The sequence below is a fragment of the Astatotilapia calliptera genome, chromosome 10, assembly GCF_900246225.1.
Source record: "Astatotilapia calliptera chromosome 10, fAstCal1.2, whole genome shotgun sequence".
NCBI lineage: Eukaryota > Metazoa > Chordata > Actinopteri > Cichliformes > Cichlidae > Astatotilapia > Astatotilapia calliptera.
Window position 1 is genome coordinate 17207125 of NC_039311.1, and position 22262 is coordinate 17229386.

At 41.4% G+C, this 22262-nt stretch overlaps 1 protein-coding gene across 15 annotated transcripts in view; it reads right to left on the reverse strand.

The window, feature by feature from the left end:
• Positions 1-22262, reverse strand: part of nbeaa (neurobeachin a) — a 99415-nt gene that overhangs the window by 38626 nt on the left and 38527 nt on the right. For all 15 annotated transcript variants that reach the window (XM_026183064.1, XM_026183063.1, XM_026183053.1 and 12 more), the window contains exons 4-13: positions 22058-22153; positions 21772-21893; positions 18830-18956; positions 16933-17052; positions 15921-16067; positions 10584-10781; positions 9507-9640; positions 8753-8861; positions 6700-6852; positions 4660-4828 (exon numbers count right to left, since the gene is read on the reverse strand). In XM_026183064.1, coding sequence (XP_026038849.1) covers positions 4660-4828; positions 6700-6852; positions 8753-8861; positions 9507-9640; positions 10584-10781; positions 15921-16067; positions 16933-17052; positions 18830-18956; positions 21772-21893; positions 22058-22153 — 1375 coding nt within the window. The remainder of the gene's footprint in view (positions 1-4659; positions 4829-6699; positions 6853-8752; positions 8862-9506; positions 9641-10583; positions 10782-15920; positions 16068-16932; positions 17053-18829; positions 18957-21771; positions 21894-22057; positions 22154-22262) is intronic.

Below are 22262 nucleotides of genomic sequence, written 5' to 3' on the forward strand. Positions count from 1 at the left end.
AGCTAATGGAAAGCGGTGCCAGGAAGCCTAAAAATGCATTGATTTAGATCAAAACAAGAATGATATAAGACCCACCCTTCAAAAACAAGGACATTTATCCTCTGAATCCCACTGCAGTCAGATAAAGTTCCCTTCTTCCTTTCCTACTTTTTTTTTTTTACTTATTCTCCATTTTCCTCAACTACTCTATTTTTTGTATCGATGCCTTTAGCAACCAAGCACCCACAATGCAACCCAATAAACCTCAAATGCTACGTGTCCTCATCACTCCCGACAGAATTGTTCTGTTTATTAGAACCAGTAAACATTTATGACGTCCAGTTTGTGTGTATTTGTCATTTCACACGTTGCTGTGTCAGGGTGTTTGAAACTATCCCTTATTATGTATTCCTCAAAGGAAGAGAAATACAATCGCAAACAGTGTTTATTGTAAACGGAATAAAATGCACCACGTCCTCTCAGAAACAAGACTTGACCCACTGTTGCTTAGCCAGCAGAAGTAGGCTCACGAGAAACATAAAAGGCCGAGGGTGTGAAAGGAAGACGATGTGAAGCCTGTCCCTCCATTTCTTTGTCACGCTCTGCTGCCCTTCAATCACGCGAGTGTGTACGTGTTTCAGTCTGTTCTCCTGCTCTTCACGGAGCCAAAACATGACACCCAAGCAATCCACTGCGATCCATCATCCTTATCTGTCAAGCTGGTGCGTGTAGCCTGAACGGTGACACTGACCATCCATCATGTTTACCCAGCCACTCTGCATTAAATGACCAGGTGAAAGCGGTGTGAGTGGAACCTCCTTATTTAAAGCTCTTTTGTCATAAGACGCCTTGAATAAAGCTTATATTCTTCTAAACAGCTTTCCTTGGGCAGGTTTAATTACCATCACTTACTCTTTGAAATTAATTTTCGTCTTTGTGTGCTCCTAGTCTGGCTGCACAGTTTTATCTAGTCTAATTTACGATAACAAACGAGTAGTTTTTATTTTAACTGGATAATGGCAAGCTTTCGAGAGATAAAGAGGTTTAAAGTGGTGCGATTTTGTTCTGACTTTGGGCCCTTTGCCACAACTACACACACACAAACACACGCTTCAGATTTGATCTAAAAAGAAAATGAATTTCCTCAAGATTTGCCCATTTTACAACAATTAACACAAAGTACATAGAAAAAGTCACGGAAGTTGGCTGAACGAGGCTTAATACATAAAGAAAAAAGTGTATAGACAGAAAAAAAAAAAGATTTGTCATGACTAAGACACTCACTGGCCACTTTATTAGGTATACCTGTCAGCTCATAACAATCTGAAGAATGGCCAGTTTACTTTGAGCTGACAGGAAGACAACAGTAACTCAAATAATCACTCGTCACAACCAAGGTATTATTGCAGAAGAGCATCTCTGACTGCAGATCGACTACAAGCAACAGAAGACCACACTGGGTTAATAGGGACAATTGAGATTAAACAAAAACTTGCCAAAATTGATAATCACCTGATCAATTCCGTTTTAATGACAAAATCAAAATTTAGTGTGAAACATGAACCTGAAAGCACGGCTCCATCCTGCCTTGTATATTCGGTTCAGACTGATGGTGGCACACTTCAGGTCCCTTGGTACCAACTGAGCATGGTTTAAACACCATGACTTGACTGACTATTGTTGCACACCATGTCCTTCAATTTAAGACCACAGTGTACCACCTTCTGACGGATACCACACCATGTCTCAAAGCTCAAATCATATCAAAATGCTTTATGAAACATGACAAGGAGTTCACCGTCATCAAATGGTCTCACCATTCACCAGATCCAGGCGAGCAAATTTGGGATGTGATGGAACAGAAGACTCATCACAACAAATCTGCAGCAACTCTTTGAGGCTATCACGTCAATGCAGAAAGAAAATGTCAGAGGACTTCCAGGACCTCATTGAATCTCTGACATGAAGAATTAAGGCAGCTCTGGAGGGAAAATGAGCTCCAGCCTGGTACTAACAAGTCGTACGTTAAGTGTCCGCTGAGTGTAATTCATTTAGAGCCCCTTCCTTTCTTTTTTTTTAATTCAGTGGAGGACATCTGATTATAGTTAATGCAATTTAAGAGCAAAAGACCCAAGAGGTTTTATTGTGAAGACTACACACTCTTTCCTTGGAACTTCCAACCACCACCTAATTTAGCCATTTGTAAAATACACAGTTAAAGGAATTTGGTATTTTAAGCTCAGTCCAAGTCTGGTGCAAGATAAAAAAGAAAATACTAAAAATACAAAATTGTCCTTCCAACTCGGATTCAAGCCCATTCTTCAGCTAGTTGAATGCATTTTTATCCACAAAGCTCGTGGTATGAGCAACATAACTGTCCATTACTATGCAAATGAGTGCATATCACATTCATACAGTATAGTCAAGTGCATACATTTGCAGGCTTTCAAACCACAACTAGCTGCTTTTAGCTTTGAACTACAGTACGAATGTGTCTGAGGCTAATTGCTGCTATACTGTTATCTGCGCCTTTTTTTTTTATGGGGCTAAATCCCAGCAGGCAAACAGTAATATCGCCAAACAGAAAAGAAGCCAGACAGCCACTTGATTAGAAATTCCAAAAGCTCCCTTGGATCTGCCAATCACATGTCTGTTACCATGGAGACATGGGATGCGTACTCATAGTCAGCGGAGGGTCCCGGGCAAAAGGAGAGGTTGATTAAAGTGTGAGGCTTCCTCCGACCTTTTGCTGCTACAGAGCGTGACAACAGCGGCGGTGCTAGCACTGCTAGCTGTTCCCTGCTCTATTACAAAGGCAAAGAAAATTGAATATCTGAGTCAGCCCTGTGTTATTTTAAAATAGATATGTTTTATAGTGGCTTTATAAAAAAAAAAACCATGGACAAATCTTTGAGACCTTTTTCCAAAAAAACTGCATTCACAAGAAGCACAAGGTGTGGGTACATTTAAGGAAATATAAAAGATTTATTTACACAGGTGTCACAGCTATCACCTGTTCTGTTCTTAAGAAATAAAATGCAGCAGTTGGAAAAGAGAACATGCAGTGTCTGCTTCTGAAATGGTCTTATTCACTCTTAAATACACAAAAGAAGCCGCTCAGCCATTCCCATAAACACCAGTGGTTGTTGGGAAAAACTCTGAATGTGTGTGTGTCTGTGTGTGTATACATGTATTACTCATATTGTGGAGGCATAAATCTGTTTCACCCTGTGGAGAACTGCAAAAGAAAGTATTGGTGATCAAAAGAAAGTGCCCACAATGTAGATATCTTAATAAAATTTATATTTTAGTCCAAAGATTTAGGTTGGGTCAAGTTCAGTTTATTTTTAGGGTCACTTGGATGAGTGACGAAACGTTTCTCCCACTGAAAAACTACGTCCAGATGAACAGAATCAACTTTTGGGGATTTACTTACCTGGATGATTGAGCATACATCAAGACAACTGTGTAATATATAGCAGAAATGATCATTTTCTTTACTGTATATACATTCATAGCTTTAACTATTTGAAATGACTGAGTACGATGTCACTGCAAATTTGTACGGCAATTTGAAGTTATTAATCACTTATTCGGGTATTGAGGTGACCTTTAGTTGTCAACTGTCAGCAAAAAACTCCCTTTCACAATTTAAAAACCTCTTGAGCTGCATTTCTAAAACTATTTTTTTGCAAGGCCCATCTCCATCTTTTAAGAAAAAAAAGCAAGTGCACCACTATTACAGCACAATAAAAATCAAATGAAAATGATTAACAAGAAGCTCAAAATTACTGCTCATAACTGTGAAAGAAAACATTCCTTAAATCTCACATAATCATGATTTTAAGAGTCGTTTAAATGTTAAACTGATGTGGTTCAAACGGGCGACTGTCAGGCTTTTAAGAAGAGAATATTTTACTGTATATTCTAGCAAATATCTTCTGTCCGAGCTCTGAATTATTTACTCTCTATTTTCATGACAAGTGTGAAATTCATTTGTTAACCGAGACAACAAAAACAACAACGCCACGAGGCAGGAGATGAAGCGTTTTAACACAACCAAGGAAAGAAGGAAGTCATTAACAGGCGTGTAAAGGTAACAATTATCGTATTAATTTAGAAATAATGGAGATTTAGAGCAAAACACAGTAAAAGAAACTTCCTGGATAGACGACTGGAAGCCTTTATGTGGTCATGTATTAATGCTAGAAAGTTAAGTCTGTTAAACTAAGGTAATAGACCAGATAAACTGCGCATTAGTTTGGCTGTAACTGTATCAGTTCTGTGATGTGTGTGACAGCAGCCTCTTTAAATATTTGAATCACAGAGGATGGGATCTGACAAATTAGCAAAAAAAATAAAAGAAGCAAAGCCAGAGCAGCTGTGGCTCAGTCCACATAACAAACTGTCCTTGGACCTGATACTGAACCGTAAAACTGCGCACAATTTATCACTAGTGTGTGTGTGTGTGTGTGTGTGTGTGTGTGTGTGTGTGTGTGTGTGTGGCAGAGTGCACCGTATGCACTGTCTTTGAGTCCCTAGTGGTGAAGTGATGGAAACACTGTGAGCATGTGAGCTGTGAGCCTATGGGACTGTCATTGCTCCTTATTCACTCTTGTCTTTCTTCTTACAGCGAGCATGCCTTTGTGTTCATGCAAACTGTGTGCACTGTAAACATACCAAGACCTTTGGGGGTGATTCCACTGCACTCCAGGGGGTTGATTGCCCAGTAGTAGTACTTCAGAGTGTGCATCAGCTGCAGGACGGTGCCGATGCGGCGAATGGTGGTGTAGATGGTGGCAGTGCCGATGAACTCCGATGACAGGTATGTGTACAGGGACAGCTGGACCTGGAAATACACAAAATACATTCAAACAACACATGCACGGTACGTGCGTTGTCTTTATATGCGCATGTTGACGGACAAGTAGTTTGGGGAGAGAAATAAATCATCACTTTGTGTTTATGATATTCATGAAATAAGCTGTTTAACAGTGAAAGGACGGCCACAGCGGAAACTTCCCTCCAGTAAAAGCACCAGTGTTTTCCTGCTTTGTGTTATTTTGATGTTTCTGTGCCTGAAGCTCTTCGAGCCTCATATGAGGAGGCAGTTACTGACTCTGGCATTTGAGGCGTGCGTTCTCCAATCGCTAATTTGCTCCTTTCCTCCTTTTATGTTCCGTTTAAAAAGAAAAAAAAAAAAAGTAAAAAGTAAAAAGTCCCCCCCTTCTATTGATATTCCACTAACCAATCCTCTCAATCGCACTTTCATAGATTGGAGCGTGCTGTACGCTCAGAAATCTCTGAGCTCATTACAGTGACCGTGACGCTAAGGACCAGCCTTAACGAGTTAGCTCTGTTTAGACGGATGAAATTAGCAGGGTGCCACTGCCTGACCATACCACATCACAGCTCATCTAAAAAGGAGAGTGCACTCAGATGACTTAAATGGCCTTCATTATATTACATTTCTCACATTAAGCTGTTTATCTGGTGCAATTTAAAACCATCTCAGCAGAACTTACGAAAATTCTTGATCGTATTGCAACACTTCGGGCTCCGCTGCTCCAACAATGGCTTATTAAAACAAAAACAAGAAGAATATATATTCCTCCCTCTCTGAAAGGACTGTGTTTACCAGGAGAAACGGGCTCTTTTAAAACTGAGCAGGGGACACATTATGAGAGACGGGTGATGTGATTCACATGTGATTTCTTCAAGTGTTTCATTAAGTCCTGAACATGACCGAGGCTATTTTCACCAATAACAAAGGTAATGATAATACACTGAGAGGCAGAAAATAATAACACTCAGCGGGAGGCAGAACGGTACAAAGGAAGTAAGATTAAAGGATTTTAAGATTTCTTGTGTGTGTGGGGCTGCTTAGTATGTTTATTATGCTGTTCTTATTGTGACCTTAATTATTATCATGTAATAAGAACTTATCATCTTTCCTGCAGTGGCACTCAATTGCAGGTAAAAAACAAAACAAAAAAACAATATGTAATCACATACTTCAGTCACTTTGAATCTCTGAGATAAAAGCCAAGATCAATACGCTGTATTTGTACAGTGTTGCATTCTGACATTCGCACACCCCTCCATCTCCTGAGAAGCTTGCATAGCTTCTGTTTTTACTCCAGGACGCCGTCGGCTGCACCGCTATACCCAGAGGCCAATCAGCTCTCGGGGTCAGAGGGAAGGAGACAGGGAGCCAGGAAGATTTGAGAATAAATGGAGGCAAGAGCTGAGGGGCCCTTCAGCGATGCCACATCGAGTTCAGAGTGAGGAGGAAAAGAGGAACAACACATCGCTCTCTGTCCCGAGGTCTTTTCAAATGTCACTTTTTCTTATTGTTTCCCCTCGTTTGCGTGTTCTGTCCTTCTCTTGTGTAATGCCCCAGCCCCTCCCCCCAATGTCTTCTTCCATCCTTGTTTATTATATTATTGTAAAGGGCAAAAGCCAGTGAGAGATATCAGCCCCTCCTTCATCTTTCTTTTATGATGTTTACATGTCTCTCTTTTTTCCTGAATTCAGACCAAACCTAGAGCACACAATAATCAGAAAAAAACAGTATCTCTTGCTTTCTTTTTATGTTTTATGTTCTTCCCTCTGCTGGTTATTTTTTTTACAGGCCTCCAGACCTTTATTTTCTTTGCAGCAAGGTCATGTAAAACACACTCGCACACATTTTTAGGAGATGCCTGAAAATAAACAGACCTTGGCGGGGGTGTGTATCCAGATGGCAGCGTTGAAGAGGACATGGTCACAGAGCTGTTTGAGGAGTGGCGCTCCATGAGGTAAACCATCCAGATACTTGGCAAAGGACAGGAACTGCTCAAGCACTGCCCTGGTGATGTGGACCCGTGAAGACTAGGAAAAGAGCACGCAATTATAGGTTTGAAGCTGATAAAAGAAAAAAGCTGATAAACACTCTTTTAAATTATTATTATTAACGTTTTATTTGCTGTCATCCTACAGTACAGCCAGTGTAACCACGGATACAGCCAATCACCTGCTGAATGACGCTTTTCAATACATAATTTTAGGTACCTAAGCTAGAGTTCAACACAGGTCTCAGGTAATTAATTTACACCATCTGTTTTGTTAAGAAGTGTGCATATGATATCGCTGTCTCTTTCCTCTGCACATTTCTATCTTCGCACAACAACTTCTAATACCTACACTGCACCGAGGCCTTGAGACAACGCTCCTTTCTTTACGTTTTTCTAGAAGAATGGGAAACATATACACAACTAAATCATATTCTAAAAAGCTTGTAAGTCAATATTTGATATGACCACCTTATTAGCACAGCCTGGACTCTCTTAGGTAAGCTTTCCTGTAATGTCTTTAAGCAGAATAGCTCTCCAGCCTTCTTAAAGGACATTCAAAGCTCTTTTATGCTGCCTTTTGTTCTGTTCTTTGTCAATATGATCCCACGCTGCTTTAGTAATATTGTGGCGTGAGCTCTGGGGAGGCCGATCCATGACCGACAGTGTTTCAGTGTGTTTTTCTATCCAGGTATGCTTTTACTAGATTGGCGTTTGGGATCATTATCATGCTGAAATGTTTTCACTGATAAAGATGTTGCAGATGGTACTGCATGGTAAAAGTCTCCAGCGTGTTTTACAGATGGCTGTAGACACTGCTGTACCTCTCTCCTAACTTCACATATTTAAATTTGGATTCATCGCTCCATAAGACTTGTTGTCACTGATTTTTAGTCCAATTATTCTAATGTAATTTAGCATATCTCAGCCTTCCCCACCCATTTCTCTTCCTTAAGTATGGCTTCTTGACAGCCACTCTTCCACTCAGACCATTTCTGATGAGGCTTCAGTGAACAGTAAATGGATCAACTTAAGATCCAGATACATCTCTCAGGTCCTGTGGCAGGTCTTTGCTGGATTTTGTCCTATTTCTTAAGGACCTGACTCACATACTGTTCATCTGCTGTATGATTTTTCAGCCTGCCACTTCTGCTTTTGTCCTCCACTAGTCCATTTTCCTCTCACCAAGTTGTACACGCAGTATAATGTGGAAATATGCCACATTATTGGCTAATAGCTCTCTGGAAATAACTAACTAACGAACTAACTAACTAATAATACTATTTTATGTCAGATTTGTCTTGGAAATTTACAGATTCAACAGCAGAAATGGGAAACAAATTATGTGTTTTGTGACAGGCTGCTAGTAACTAAATGCTAAATTTGCTAAATTGCGGTTCATGTGTAGACACAACACTGGTTTATCTCGTGATTCATAGGTACACTAACAAACAAAAGCATTTCTCTGAAGATGGTCAAATACAAGGACTGGACTGAAAATGAGTGGAAAAGCAACCAATGTCCAAATAAAACTTTGAAAGACCTTCGGAAAGCTTGAAAACATACATGCAAACATGTATATCAGGAATTTCTGGCTCATTAGAAGCAAAACATAAAGGAAAGACAGGTGGCTCAAGACTTTTGCACAGTTCTGTAATACTGATGAAATGCAATCAATACTGCAATAAATTTGACCTTTAATATTGCACTGAATAAAATAAAAGAAACACCTGTCAGTATAGCCCAAAACATTTTAACAAAACAACAAATGACAAAAATATTGTTGCATCACGCCGCATCAGGTTTAAATAGCTATATACATATAAGCTACCTAGCAGAGAATACAGCGGAAATGTAAGTAAAGCTTGATAAAAAACCCTGATGAACTTAATGGAGCTCAAATAGAATGCAAACTCTTTCCTGGAGGCTCTTGTACTGACCTTCTCGAGCAGGTATCCGATCACCAGAAAGCCTTTACCGCCCAGCATTTGCTCCTGCATGGCCACTGAGCTTTTCAGCAGCTCCACCAGGAATGCTAGCAGAGTAGCACTGCAACATAAGCACACACCAGCAATGCTGCATTGAAATCACTACTGGACAAACATGTTTACTACTGCAGGCAAGACGATCCATGCCGTGTTTGCTTCATCACTCTTCAGACCCACATTCATATACCCCAGCATATATTTTTAATAAGCAAGGTGCTTTGCTGTTTCTTATTGTCATTTCCTTGATGATATATTTTTTAAATAATCGGACTGCAAAGCTGCTCGATACTGGATGTAACTGGATTAATACTGATGAGATGGGGCGGTTTAGGGGAATCTCGGAGCAAGGAGAACACGTTGACTTTCTAAAACACCTTGCTCTTCCTCCTTTTACTCTCTGTAATCAGTTATTTTGTACCCTGCAGCACAACCGAGGTTATTCTTTTAAAAGAAAGACAACTCTCCCACATACGACATTTACCTTTCTCTAATGTCAACCATTGTCTATATTTACTTCTTCTCATTTTCCCTAGTTTGTTTCGGGGTCCCTACCAGGATCAGCTGCAGCACTGCATAGCAAACAAAACATGTAATATTTTGAAGCTTCAGCCTGATTTCCTCTGCTGGAAAAGAAAAAAATGGTGCAGTTGATATAAGTGCTCTTCAGACAGCCATCAGGTTCTCTGTATTTATGCAGATGACTCACCAGACAGTGGTGTCCACGCTGCTGTCATTGAGCTGCTTGTAGTCCAGCTGTGCAAAGAGAGGGAACAGGACCTGTATGCCTCCTATAGAGTGAATGGCACTGTGGATGGAGTGGGTAACAATAGCCTTCACATCCTGGGGGTTGGAAAAAAGACTGTTAGCGCTGACTTTATTTGACATGTTCACACAGTAGAAATCACATGCTCACTTCCACTATTAAAGAGCAAACAGCTCTCATATGCAGACTTAACAATAGAAAATGTTGCAGACATTTTTTTATTCCACATATGGTAATTTAAGACTCGCTTCTTTTCACACACATATTTAGTGCAGCTATTGTTTTGTTTTTTTAAAGACTAGTTTTAGATCCCACAGAGACAAATTGAAACAATTTACTTCAAAATAATTTTAATTATCTCAAAACGGAGCATTTCCTTAGGGCTATAAATGGTACCTGTGTACCACTTTAAGCTGTTTTAACCCACTGAACTAAAATCATGAAAAAGGCGACTGCAAGACCTTCCTTAACTAAATTAACTGGATAAGAAAACAGGACTCCCTTTGTGCCCTCATAATTATAAAATAGAGAATTTGCTGCCTGGATGGTTGGTGCATTTTTCACACACTGTGCAACTGAGGGAATTCTCAGAAATCAGGAGATTTTTTTTTTAAGAAAAGAAAAGCACCACTGGTTGAGCAGACCTCCATCAACCTTGAAAGATATATGCTTAAACATAACTACAAGCAGTATCCTTCAAAGAAGGTTAAACTAAGATCTAAGAGTCCTGTCAAAATCAAATCTGTTTTCTATATTTTCTTAAATATCATATCAGCTATAATATCTTATACTGAGGAAATCCCTTATATCTACAGTGCTCCAAGCAAGGTAAATACCACTTATTTTTCACAAATGCAATTGAGGCGAGCGTGAGTCAGCCTATGAAAAACTAGCTTGATAATCACACTGAGCAATCACTTCATTCCACTTCAGTCATTCACATATGCATTACTAAACACATCAAGAGCTGTGGGCTGTGATTTAGAGCGAGCTCTCTCAGAAGAAACAAGCCAAACTAACCTGTAGCATGAGTGCGTGCGGTGAGTGGACAAAGATGGAAGGGTTTTCCCTGGGCGACGACTCCAGGCAGAGCTGGGCATCCGTTGCCTTGGCGTTGTAGGTGAAAGAGATGGAGCTGGCCAGCTTTCCGTCATACAACACCTGCTTGTGGTGCTCAGCCAAGTGGATGTCGCTCTCGGACTTGAACTTGAAAGTGCTCTGCAGTGGCGGTGGAGGTGGAGGAGGAGGAAGAAGAAGATGTCAAGGGTTGTGTGAGGAAACCATTGAATCAGACAGACAAATGACTTTCCCCGAGACGACAGAAGCGCGTCTCTGTGTGCACAAGTTCAACACCCAAAATGGAGTCTGCTTAATTGCAGCATGAGCCGTGTGTAAACAACACAGCATTAGCTTAATGAACACAGCGCTAACCCGGGCACTAATTCAATTAGCCCAGAATAAGAGATGGATGGGGGAGCGGATGTGTGGGAGAGGAGCACTCGGAGATCCAAATTTATCTCTCTCTTTGTAGTCCACCAACACCAAACACACAAAAGAGAAGGGAAACATTATTTACATTTATCCCACAAAAAAAACAACAAAAAACCCACACAGCCTGGAATCTAAAATAGCTTTACTTTGGATCATTTTCTCACTTTTCTGTTCCTCCACTGACATTATGGACGAATGTAACACAGCAGTATGTTGAAACCAGGACACGCGGTCTAAAGATAGACGCATTTCTTTAGTCCACGCACAAATTGTAGGAACTGTAGGTTGCACTTCATCTGTATCTATATCCGTCTATCTGCACAGGTCTCTGGGTTCATGTGTCCTGCAGCAGTGCTGCTACACACAAAGTATAAAGCCCAGCAGATGAAAGGCCAGCGGACTGATCTGCCACCCTCTGCAGCAGCTCTAGGCGGGGGCCGCTCTCCACCTACAAGCGTCTGGGTCCCCAGGTACCTCACTCAGCCTGACTGCACAGGAAAGCCGCGGGCCGATGACAGACCTGCAGGCCCGTCTTCTTCTAAACCTTTCATCTGAGGTCTAGCGTAAAAAAAGATTAAAAATGCCCTGAGCAGTTTTAACCATGCACCACTAAATGTAACATCCTTATTTCCATCCAAGGGCTGAATACAAATTTACACTAAACCTTCTCTGATTCAGTTACGAGAAACACAAAACGCTTCCTTGCATGGACACGCAAAGAGGAGCCGGGAGAGGCCACTAATCTGCATCTAAAGCCACTTTTCACACAGTCTTCACAGCACAGCATTGTTTGCAAGAGTAATTAATGGTAATTACAGCATGCTTCTATTTTCTGAATTAAGAAGATATTACTTTAGTCAGATACGGGAGCTGATGACCCCGTGTTAAACAGCTCCTCTGTGAAGCAGCGTGTGTCAATAAGCTTATCTGTTAAAAATTGTCTGAAATTCTGCAATAATTCTTCACAATCACTAATAAAAAGCCTCTTCAGTTTATTTTGGAGCGGGCCCTACAAAAGTATTGTATAGCCTGAATGTGAAATTAATGCACTTATTAGGATGCAGATTTATTGCAGCGTCAGCCTGTTTATTGTGCTGTACTTACAAGGTGTGTGTGTGTATGTATAGACGCAGCTCTTTTAAATGTGAGCTTGCATTCAGGTTGCCATAGTAAAAAGGGGGAAGGCGGGCTGCTGAAAGCGTGAAAGATCTTTGCTGACTCTTCAAAGTACGAAGACATAAGGGGATATCCGTCAGGTGGAAGGAGGAACATGCATTAAAGCGTGGGTTTTTACATATGTAAAGCCTTACGCGGCTGCACTTAAAAACATGTGTCCCCTCACACCGAAAGGAATGAAAGCGACAACTCTTGCCTTTTTCGCACCTGACAGATGCAGATGCGACATGGCCTGCAGTGATAACGGCGCACGAGCCCGTGCACGCACGCTTAAACCATTCAGCTCATCCTTCGCCTGCCTGCAACTCCAGACAGTTTACTGAATGACGGCCAACTCTTCAGGATGAGAATTCCAGCATCTGACAGAAATGTTTCCTGACTTATTATAAGCTATTTATAAAAAAAAAATATATCTAAATCTAGGACTGGCTATCTGTAAATATTCAAAACTAAATGTCAACTCTAAACACTTTCTAAAACTGAATTAGAGCAAAAATATCAGAAATCTACCAAGACATTTGTAGCCAGCGTTAGTCACACATGTTAATCTGCACAGAAATCTAAAGGTTCAACATTAACAACTCGCACCACAAAAAAAGATTGTGAATGTCACTATAATGAAACATTTGAGACATACACACAACAACACACACAAGCGCACAATGCAGGTGTCCAGATACATACTCGCATGGTTCATTAATTAAGTTGTGGCCAGATTGCTGGCAGAGCTCTGCAACGAGGACATCTGGACCTCCTATAAACAGTGTAACCAATGACATATTCAACACATGAGTGGCAGGACATATACAGAACACACACATACACACGCAGAGGAAGATAAAAATAACACCAGAGCTTCCTTTCAACCGTGGCCCGCACAGAAAAACAAGACGTTATGTCCCGTCTTCTTCTGTCATTAGGAGAACATGGAAGTGCTGAACTGCGCACGCAGACATTTAGCACAAACAGCGTGTCAGCCATCATAAGCCTCGTCAAACCGGAACACCACGCGCACCCTCACTGTGCTAAAGCAGAGTGTCTGTCTGCTTCCTGTTCCTCATTACTGAACAGTAACACTGACAGTGGCCGGGACTAAGAAGCCGCATACGGCTGCGCGCACACATACTGTGTGTATATATGTGGATACAGTTCGATTAAACACAGACTAGGCAAAACCCAAGAAGAAACGTATAACACACACACACACATACGTCCACATATGCGTGAAGCCACGGGAACGAGGACCGACCTACATTCGAGTTAAGACAGGAAGCTGCGTGACACAAACAGACCCACTGGCGTCCCTCCTTTGGCTGAGCGAAAAGCCCACGCACTTGTCATTACAATGCCAGCGCCGAGGCCTGTGGCTTTAAAACAACTGAGCCATTTAATGGTCTCTTCTGGGCATCTGAGAAGCCCATTCTAAGCCATGCAGAGAGGCAATCATCTGACTGATCAGCCTCAGGAAACTGTGGGCTGTGACAGAGAGAGGAATCAGTATTCATGGCAGAGAAACAGCAAACTCCATGCATGCGATCATTTCGAGGAGCACAAGAGAAGTCTAGTTCATCAAATGCCTCGATGATTAAAAGAAAAAAGGAAAGGTGTAAAGGCCACATGTATGATTCAGCGCTCGTATATGAGAGACAGCTCTAACTCCTGCATTCTATATACTGCATCTTTCCCCGTCAGCGTCACAGTGACAATTTCAAATCCCTTCACCGGTGCGCCTGTAGTTTCACTTTCAGGCCGGCCAGATCTTTACTGCATCCCATTCACCTGTTCTCCTTCCCCCAGATCGCTCATGTATACACACAGCTGCCATCTAATACATGCAAACATGCCAAAGAAAAACATTATTTAAAAGAACAAAATCTGATTAAGGATATTTTCTTTCTAATAAGCAGCTGAAATCACATCAGCTGCCTTATCCCCATGACGACTCGCGGTTTTTAAAATTCTGACATCTTTGGACACCTTCATAAACAAGTCGTAAGTGGCCTGAGGCGTGCGAGTGTGCCAAAACAAGAAGCAGACAGCTGGCAAGGCATTTCAGCTGCCACTGATAGCCAGACCAAAAGGCAGAAACTGTGATTTCTAAAGCAATCAGAGCTCAACACCCAACATTGTGAAGCCTCATTTAAATAACTTTAATAACCACAGGAACACAAAGTCCTAAAAAAAAAACCCCAAAAAACACTTGAGTTAAAATGTGGCATGTATGGATAGTTCTGTATTTGCCTTTTGTGCCTTTTTAACCTCAAGGAAATGAGTGCAACCAAAAAAAAAAAAAAAACTAGGTGTATGAGTAAATCTAGGCATTCAAAAAGCTCACTGAGAAGGAAGGTAGATGAACTCAAGCTGTACAACATCATCTGCTGCTGTCTTCACAAACTGATGTTGATGACACTGAAACTGACAGAAGCACGATGAATCAAATGGAAAAACTCCTGCACCTTTTAGATTACATTACTGATGACCTCTATGAGAAAGCCTGGCTTTGAACAATAACGTTTGATGTATATTTTTACATTTAGTTTTCTAAGACGTGCGTTTTCTATACTGGAATAAACTTGGTATTATTGTTAAAAATGTGTACAGATGTTTTTTACCTGCTTTCAAGTTACGGCTTCACACATTAGAGCTAAAAAGCAAGAAGTAGCTTCAACTTAAACCAAGACAACGGACACGTCAACAGTAGCAGCAGAGAAAAGTCTTATAAACAGATAAATGTTTGAAGTGCCTAAAAAAATGTTCTTATTTAAAATACTACTTCTAATCAGCTCGTTAAACACACTTCATATTCTAGTACTGGGATGAAGTACTTCATAATGTCTTCAACAGGGTCCTGAAAACACTGCTCAGAGATTCTGGTCCATATTGACATGATAGCACCACACAGCTCGTTCCACCACATCCCAAAGGTGCCCGACTGGGTTGAGATCTGGTGACTGTGGAGGCCATTTGAGTGCACTGTCATGTTCAAGAAACCAGTTTGAAATAATTTGGTACATTATCCTGCTGGAAGCAGCCATCAGTAGATGGGTACGCTGTGGTCATACAGCGATGGACGTGGTCAGCCACAATACTCTGTGGGGCTGTGTTGTTTAAACCATGCTCGCTTGGTACCAAGTGTGCCAAGATAATATGCTCCACACCATTACCCCTCCACCAGCCTGAACTCATGGCACAAGGCAGGATGGACCCATGCTTTCATGTTGTTTACACATTCGGACCCTACCATACAATCACAATAGACAAGGAGACTCATAAAAACCAGATGTTTTTCCAAGCTTCTATCCAGTGTTGGTTTTGTAGCCTTCTTAGTTTTTTTAAAGTTCAACCCTGCCTTTAACTTTAAAATAGTGCAATAATTAAGATTTGTGGTCTGTGGTGAGGCCCCAATATTTCAAGATCGCCTTGATTTATGATATTACATTTAATCAAACACAGTTATTGTTTGTGTTTAAATCAGCACACAGCAGGTACCAGTGCACAGTGCAGACTTTGAAGATACAGGTAAAATCCTCAGGTTATAAACAACAACATGAATGGAAACCGACAGCATATAGAAACATTAAATAATAGTCAGGAGGCCGGGATGTTCTAACTGTGACACTGAAGCACTGCAAAGCATTTGGAGAACATGTGCTATAGTGGTGATAAGCATGGATGCGGGCGCTATCTCACCTTGTATCCTGGGCCGAGCTGGTGAATAGCAAAAATCTGAGCTGGGTTGAGAGCTTCACTGAAAACGTAAATGGCCCCCAGCTGACCGCAGAACACCCTGTTAGCATCTGCTGTCTCTGATGAACCCAGGAAACACTTGTCGTAACTCTGAAGGAAAGACAGCGCACAAGATAATGTTACCTTTCAGACATAATCAAACAGAAATGTAATCAGAGTAATCGACAGTTTGGAGAAAAATAATATGTTTTGAAGTTTGCTGATCTTTACAGTGATCTGAAAGACAGATATGGTTCATTTTGAATCATAAGATCTCTGAAGCTATAAACAGTGGATGGTGGAAAACAGATAAACCTTTGATAGCTGCTGGTTCCTAATCGCTCGGTCCCAACTCTACTCTCACCTGCTATTACATTTGTCCCGTTCGCTCTCATAGCCCTTATCACAATGAAATCTTTACTCCTCTGCCTTTTTTCAAAATGAGGACAAACGTTTTATCTTCGGCCCTCAGGACCAAACAAACCCCGATACCGTCGACGTTTTCCGAGACCCTTGATTTCAAGTCTCTGAATGAGCTGCATGAACAGCAAAACCCTCTCCCTCAGTTTCTTACAACAACGTCAACCTTCAATACCAGCAGAAATGTCAAAAGCTGGCCAGGATGGAAGGGGAACAAAGGCCGTGCAGCTACCTGTCACCTGCTAAATGGAAAAGTTGGAAGTTGGAGTTTGGGTGAGCTATGTTGGAAAGAGGCCCAAGGACAACTTTGTTCCTGCTGACAAATGCAGAGGGCAAACCTCAGATGTCTGCCAATATCACAACAGGAGAGAGGTGTGAAGTAGAGCCAGGCCAGTACTGGATTTCTGACAGTGCTGCGGAAATCCTTATTTTGAAGCTAAATCTATTTTTTTAAGCAATCGTCAAATAGAAGCAGCTGAATAATGAACTCCACGTTCATAATCAACTGTGCACGCTACCACGTAAAATCCACAGCAAACAACATCAGCGCCCTTACATCGTTGGTGTTGACGTGCCAGGCCATATCACCATAGGAGACCAGCTGACCGTTCACATAGCAACGGATCTCGGAGTTCCTCCAGCGGTTGTAGATGTGGACGATGCTGATCATATACCACTGAAAAATTGAAAAAACACATTAAAATAAAACACACACACACAAGATGATTAATCAAAACAAGAAAAGCATCACTGCACCAAATTACCAAAACAAGAACTAAATGTTCTTTGATTTACCCGAGGCTTTTATATTTATGGGAGTTCTTCAGAACTGTTTCGTGACGACTGAGACCTTTCTTGTTTTGGTTTTTTTCGTTTTTATATACAACCAGAACGGTATTTTAATCGATTTTATTCCTCTGCCTCTGCTCTCACCTTGGCTATTACTGACAGTTGTTTGTCCATCAGACGCATTACATCCAAACCCTCAGGGCTGAATTGAAACTAAATTGAAACTTAGTGAAAAGGTGACGCATTCATACTGAGAACTGAGAAATACAGCAACGGCCTTGGCGTATAATGTTTACTGCTACGGGGGTCGGGCGGTCCACAGCGATGACACCTGAGTCCCGTGCTGCAATTGCACTTTTTGGGATTTCCTATTTTTATACCTCATCTGCTTTTGAAATGCAGAGCGAGTTATAGCCTGTTGTCATGTGTTTGTTGGGGTGTTGTGCTGTGACAGCAGAGAGGAAAACCAAGAGTGAAACACACAACGACAAAAAAAAAAAAACACAAAAAAGGGCTCACAAGTTAGGCAAATAATTTGCTTTTTTTATTCTTTTTTTTTTTTTCCCTTTTGCTTCTCAGAGAGAGTGAAGGGATCTCTCGGGGTTGCAAGTAATAGAAGGAAAAACACTGTCAGCCTTGATTGCTCCAAAATATCTGGTACACTGATGTTGTTGATTTGGACAATGGCTCTGTTGGTGGCTGAATGCATCATACAGACTACTAAGCTACTGTAAAAGCAAACCAGTTGAAGCCTGTGGTGAACAAAATGTGTTACTTGCACCTTTGCACTTGTTATTTAATAAACACAAACTACTGAAAGATATTGACAAAAGCCTCCTGCTGTATCCACTACTGTATGTTTTCATCAAGACTTTATTTTATTTCCTAGCTTAGTGAAAATTCATATCTTTGTAATACAGAGAATACTCACTCTCACTGCCCTCTACTTTAGCTCACTATAAGAAGGTCAGCTAACATGAATTACAACAGTGTTGAACTCATTTACTCAACAGAACGCTTGTTGTTCTCTCTCTTTTTTCACTTTGCCCACCTTTATAGTGCATGGCTACAGCAATATGCTTGTGTGCCTTCATTAGAAAACATCTTCCCTGGTGATAATACACACAGGTTCCCTGGAGAGAGACTGCAATGGGGAACAGGAGTGCAAAGGGGAGGGTGGGGAAGCTATAATTTTGCAGGTGCATGTATACATGGGGAGTAGGGAGCACAAAGTGTGCGTTGCCAGCGTTCAGTCTCTCGTACATGCATGCACACACGCATTAACGCATGTGCACGACAAGGCAAAACGCTGTGAGACACGGTGGCTTTGAAATTTATCAAATGGAACCACTGGGAACTTCGTTAGGCGGTGCAGGGATTCTACTGGGTCAGCAAATCCTCTGGAAGGCCATCTCATCAAGTAATGTGTGTTTGTTTATGTGCGCGTGCGAGGATGTGTGCGAGCGCGTGTGTGGGACAGTGGCAAAATGCTGACAGCGCGGTACAGGGGCAGCGTGCAGGTCTTAATTGACAGACCTTATCTGGACTCATCAACATTCGGCGTGTGTGCAGAGAGATGGGGGAGAGCAGCAGCACTCTCCTGATGCTGTGTCATTTAACAAGTGGCACAGGAGCTCCAGAAAATGGGTGTTTCTTTTTCTTACCTTGCGGGGCTGGAAATCATATTTCACGCAGTGCTGAAAGCCTTTTCCTTTCGACTTCAACGATGTCACAATGAGGCAGTTTCCCACAAAGTGCGCGGAGTAACCGATTCCTTTACTGGTGCGAAAACTGAAGAAGAATGAGAAAGAGAAACACTCATTTCACTTTGGTGTAGAGTCGAGATACAAGTCTGAAAATGGCTGTGATAAGTTTTCAGCTAGCTGTAAATGAAAACAAATTAGCTTAGGCTAACTTTATGAATGAGCTGTCCCTCTTAATGGCATGTGAACCATGAAGCTGCTTAGACTAAAAGAGCTGGATTTTATTTCACAAATACAACTGCACCTCAAGATACCCTTACTACTGAAATACATGCACAAGGCACCTTTCACAGCCACATATCGCATCTTTTAGGGTCACAAAAAGCAGGATTTTAAGGTGCTTTCTTTTCAGCGATGCCAAGGGTCCCAGATTGTAGGTTTGTGAGAAACACCAGTAATCCCTCCATTTTACCCGCATAATTTTTCTCTTCCCGCGCTTGTAACCTCCACATAAAACCTAGTCTCACAGCTAAGCTTCTTCCTGAAACAAGCAGACATATTTTCTTTTTAAAATAGACCCAGAAGGATCGCGCATACAGCAGGAAGGAGATATAAATCCCTCTCAAGTGAATCCCTGGTACACATTAGTAGGACACGTACTGCGTTATCACGGCCTTCATGCAGCTGCTGAGGCCAATATCAGACAGGCAGCTGGAGTAGCAGCTGCATCTGGGGGAGGATGATAAGACCGGGGCCAGAGAAGAGGAGGCTGCCCTCCCTCTCTCGCACCCTGCTTACCATGACAACCTGACAAACCAAACTGTTACTAAGGAAACAAGATTACATCCGAGCACTTTTCCTGATTAGCACTCATCTCCGAGATAGTATCTGGAGGATATATGGATGCACATCGCGCTTCCGTAGACGACTTCACAACCGTTTCCCTCCATAATGAATCAGAGGGAGGAGAGGTGAAGGCAGGACGGCGCTAGTTAGTGTCAAAGAGCGAAGAGGTAGAGAGAAGAAGCCAAGCAGTGGCGTGAGGGAGTTCAATTAAATAAAAGGTCAAAGCTAATGAAGCTTCATAGCAGCTAACGGCTTGCACTTGCAACACTAACGGTGAGGCCAGCGAGGGCCAGAGCTGCACAGCGAGGAGGAGGCATCCACCCAACAGGTCACTTATAATGGAGTGTGTTGACATTTAAAGTTATGTTCTAATTTATTATCTGTTTATCTATTAACTTCCTAACCATGTCATTCAGTCTGACTAGTTAACTCATTATATTAAATGTTTCACTGAAGACACTCAAAAGCTGAACAAATGTAACGCTGGAAAAAGATTTGAATAGATCTGATTGTTTAGGATTCGGGAGCTATGTGATCATCGCTGTGTCTGTGGCCAGCTGACAACACAACACTTTAACACTCCTAAGATGACAAAAAAGATGGAAGTGAGGTGTTAGAAGAGCTGATCTGTTTCCTACGAGTCTCGCAGTACTGAAATTGCTGAAAAACACCATAAGAATGGACTCAAACAACTTCAGCATTTTTCTACATCTGATTTTAGACCAAAAATCCTCATTTTTATTTCCCTTTTCACAAATATAATATGGATTACGCGTCTAAACAGAAACATGATTAAAACAATGTCTTAACGCCTGTTGCAAATCAAAACAAACTATCACAATTTGTTTGCGATAGTCAACAGCGAGTGCTAACAGTTTGTTACTTGTCTAAAGCCGTCTGAGTATTTACTTGTATTAAAAAAAATTATTAAAAACCTACAAATGCAACTTGTTGTGATGATTGAAAACATGAAAAAAATGCTTGTCTGATTTTCAGATTTTTTTTTTTTTTAAATCTTGTAACAGCTGCACTTTGACCCCATGACTCCGCGACAAGTTCCCACGGTGAGAGTTCTTAGGAATAGATAGACAGACACTTTGTTGATCCCACAAGGGAAACTGTGCTTGCTGTTGTGAACCCTTCTGAACAAGCCAAAAGTAGCTTTTGTTGCCTAAAGACAACAACAACTTCAGTTCATCCTCTGTCTCACACAAGCAGTTTGACCTCCCCTTCCTTTAACCCAGAATTCTTTTGATTCATTCAGTTTCTGACGTGACGTTAAAACCCATCACGTGCGTGCACCCTGACGGAAATCTGTCCACTCAACCTTTCCAAAAGCACCGATTGAAACCTTTCTTACATGCACATTTGTGAACCTATCCTGTATGGCGTTCATACAGATTGCGACAGATTGCAGTCTGCAGTATATTAAGTGCTTTCGCATACTGTGATTAAGTGCAGCACACTTTCAAACTGTGTCATCCGTGTTCACCTCAGGTTAGTTTTCTTCCAACTGTAACTATAATGCTTTTTGACATCCAGAAGGAACAGGCCTGAACTTGCTTTGTGCAGCTATGTCGGCTCCTCTGCTTGGATCAATAGTGAAAGCACAAGGACGTCTGTACGAACTAAAACCACTTCGTACACAAGTAAAATTTCTTTAAACTGAGAACACTAGCGAGTGCTGCCACTATAGAAATTTGCTCATGTCTGAGCCTCTTTTGTCATTTTCTTTTTCTCAAACCTATCTAGAGTTTTTTTTTTTTTAAAGCATACCAAGAGTCTACAAAGAAATCCTGTGCTTTTGTGATCCCGGAGGGCTGATAAAAAAACCCAACTTGGCGACGTTTGGATTCCTTTTCCTCGATTTAACGCCTCTCTAACACAATAATATCAGGGTGACATCATTAGGTCAACAAGTCAGGGAAATAAGTGCAAGATTCACAGCTAACAGAAACTCTTTAACAGTACTCGAGCTGATTTTTCATTGAAATTCAAGAAAACGTACACGTTTGAAGATGTTTAACTTTTTCAACAGTCCAGATGAATGAACTTACCAGTAGAGGTACGGCTTGTCTTTATCCACATTGATGTTGTTGAGTGGATCCTGCCTGAACCAAGTGTTGATAGTGAATCCGTTCTGGTATGGCCATTTGGCAATTGGTGGTAAAGCTATAGCCTGGAGCAGAACAATCAGCTATCACTACACTCATACGCACGAGAAAATGCCCTTTAATATGAGCTGACTGACTGCAAACAAGCATAGATTAATCTGGATAAAAAAAGAATTATTCTGATAGATAAGTGGTGTATAAGTGGTTAGTGCGTTCTGGTCGGTCTCACCGCTGCACTCCGGCCTGGAAAGTTGAAAAAGGTGTCCGGACCGTGTCTCTGTGGCATCTGGTTCAACACTGACAACAGCTTGATAGCGTGTCTTGGCTGGAGGAGAGGAGGGAAGACCAAAGTGACTGCCATTATTAAGTGACAGATGCTCCCTATCAGGGGCACAGGAGAGAGTAAGACTGTTAAAAAAAACAAAAAAAAAAAA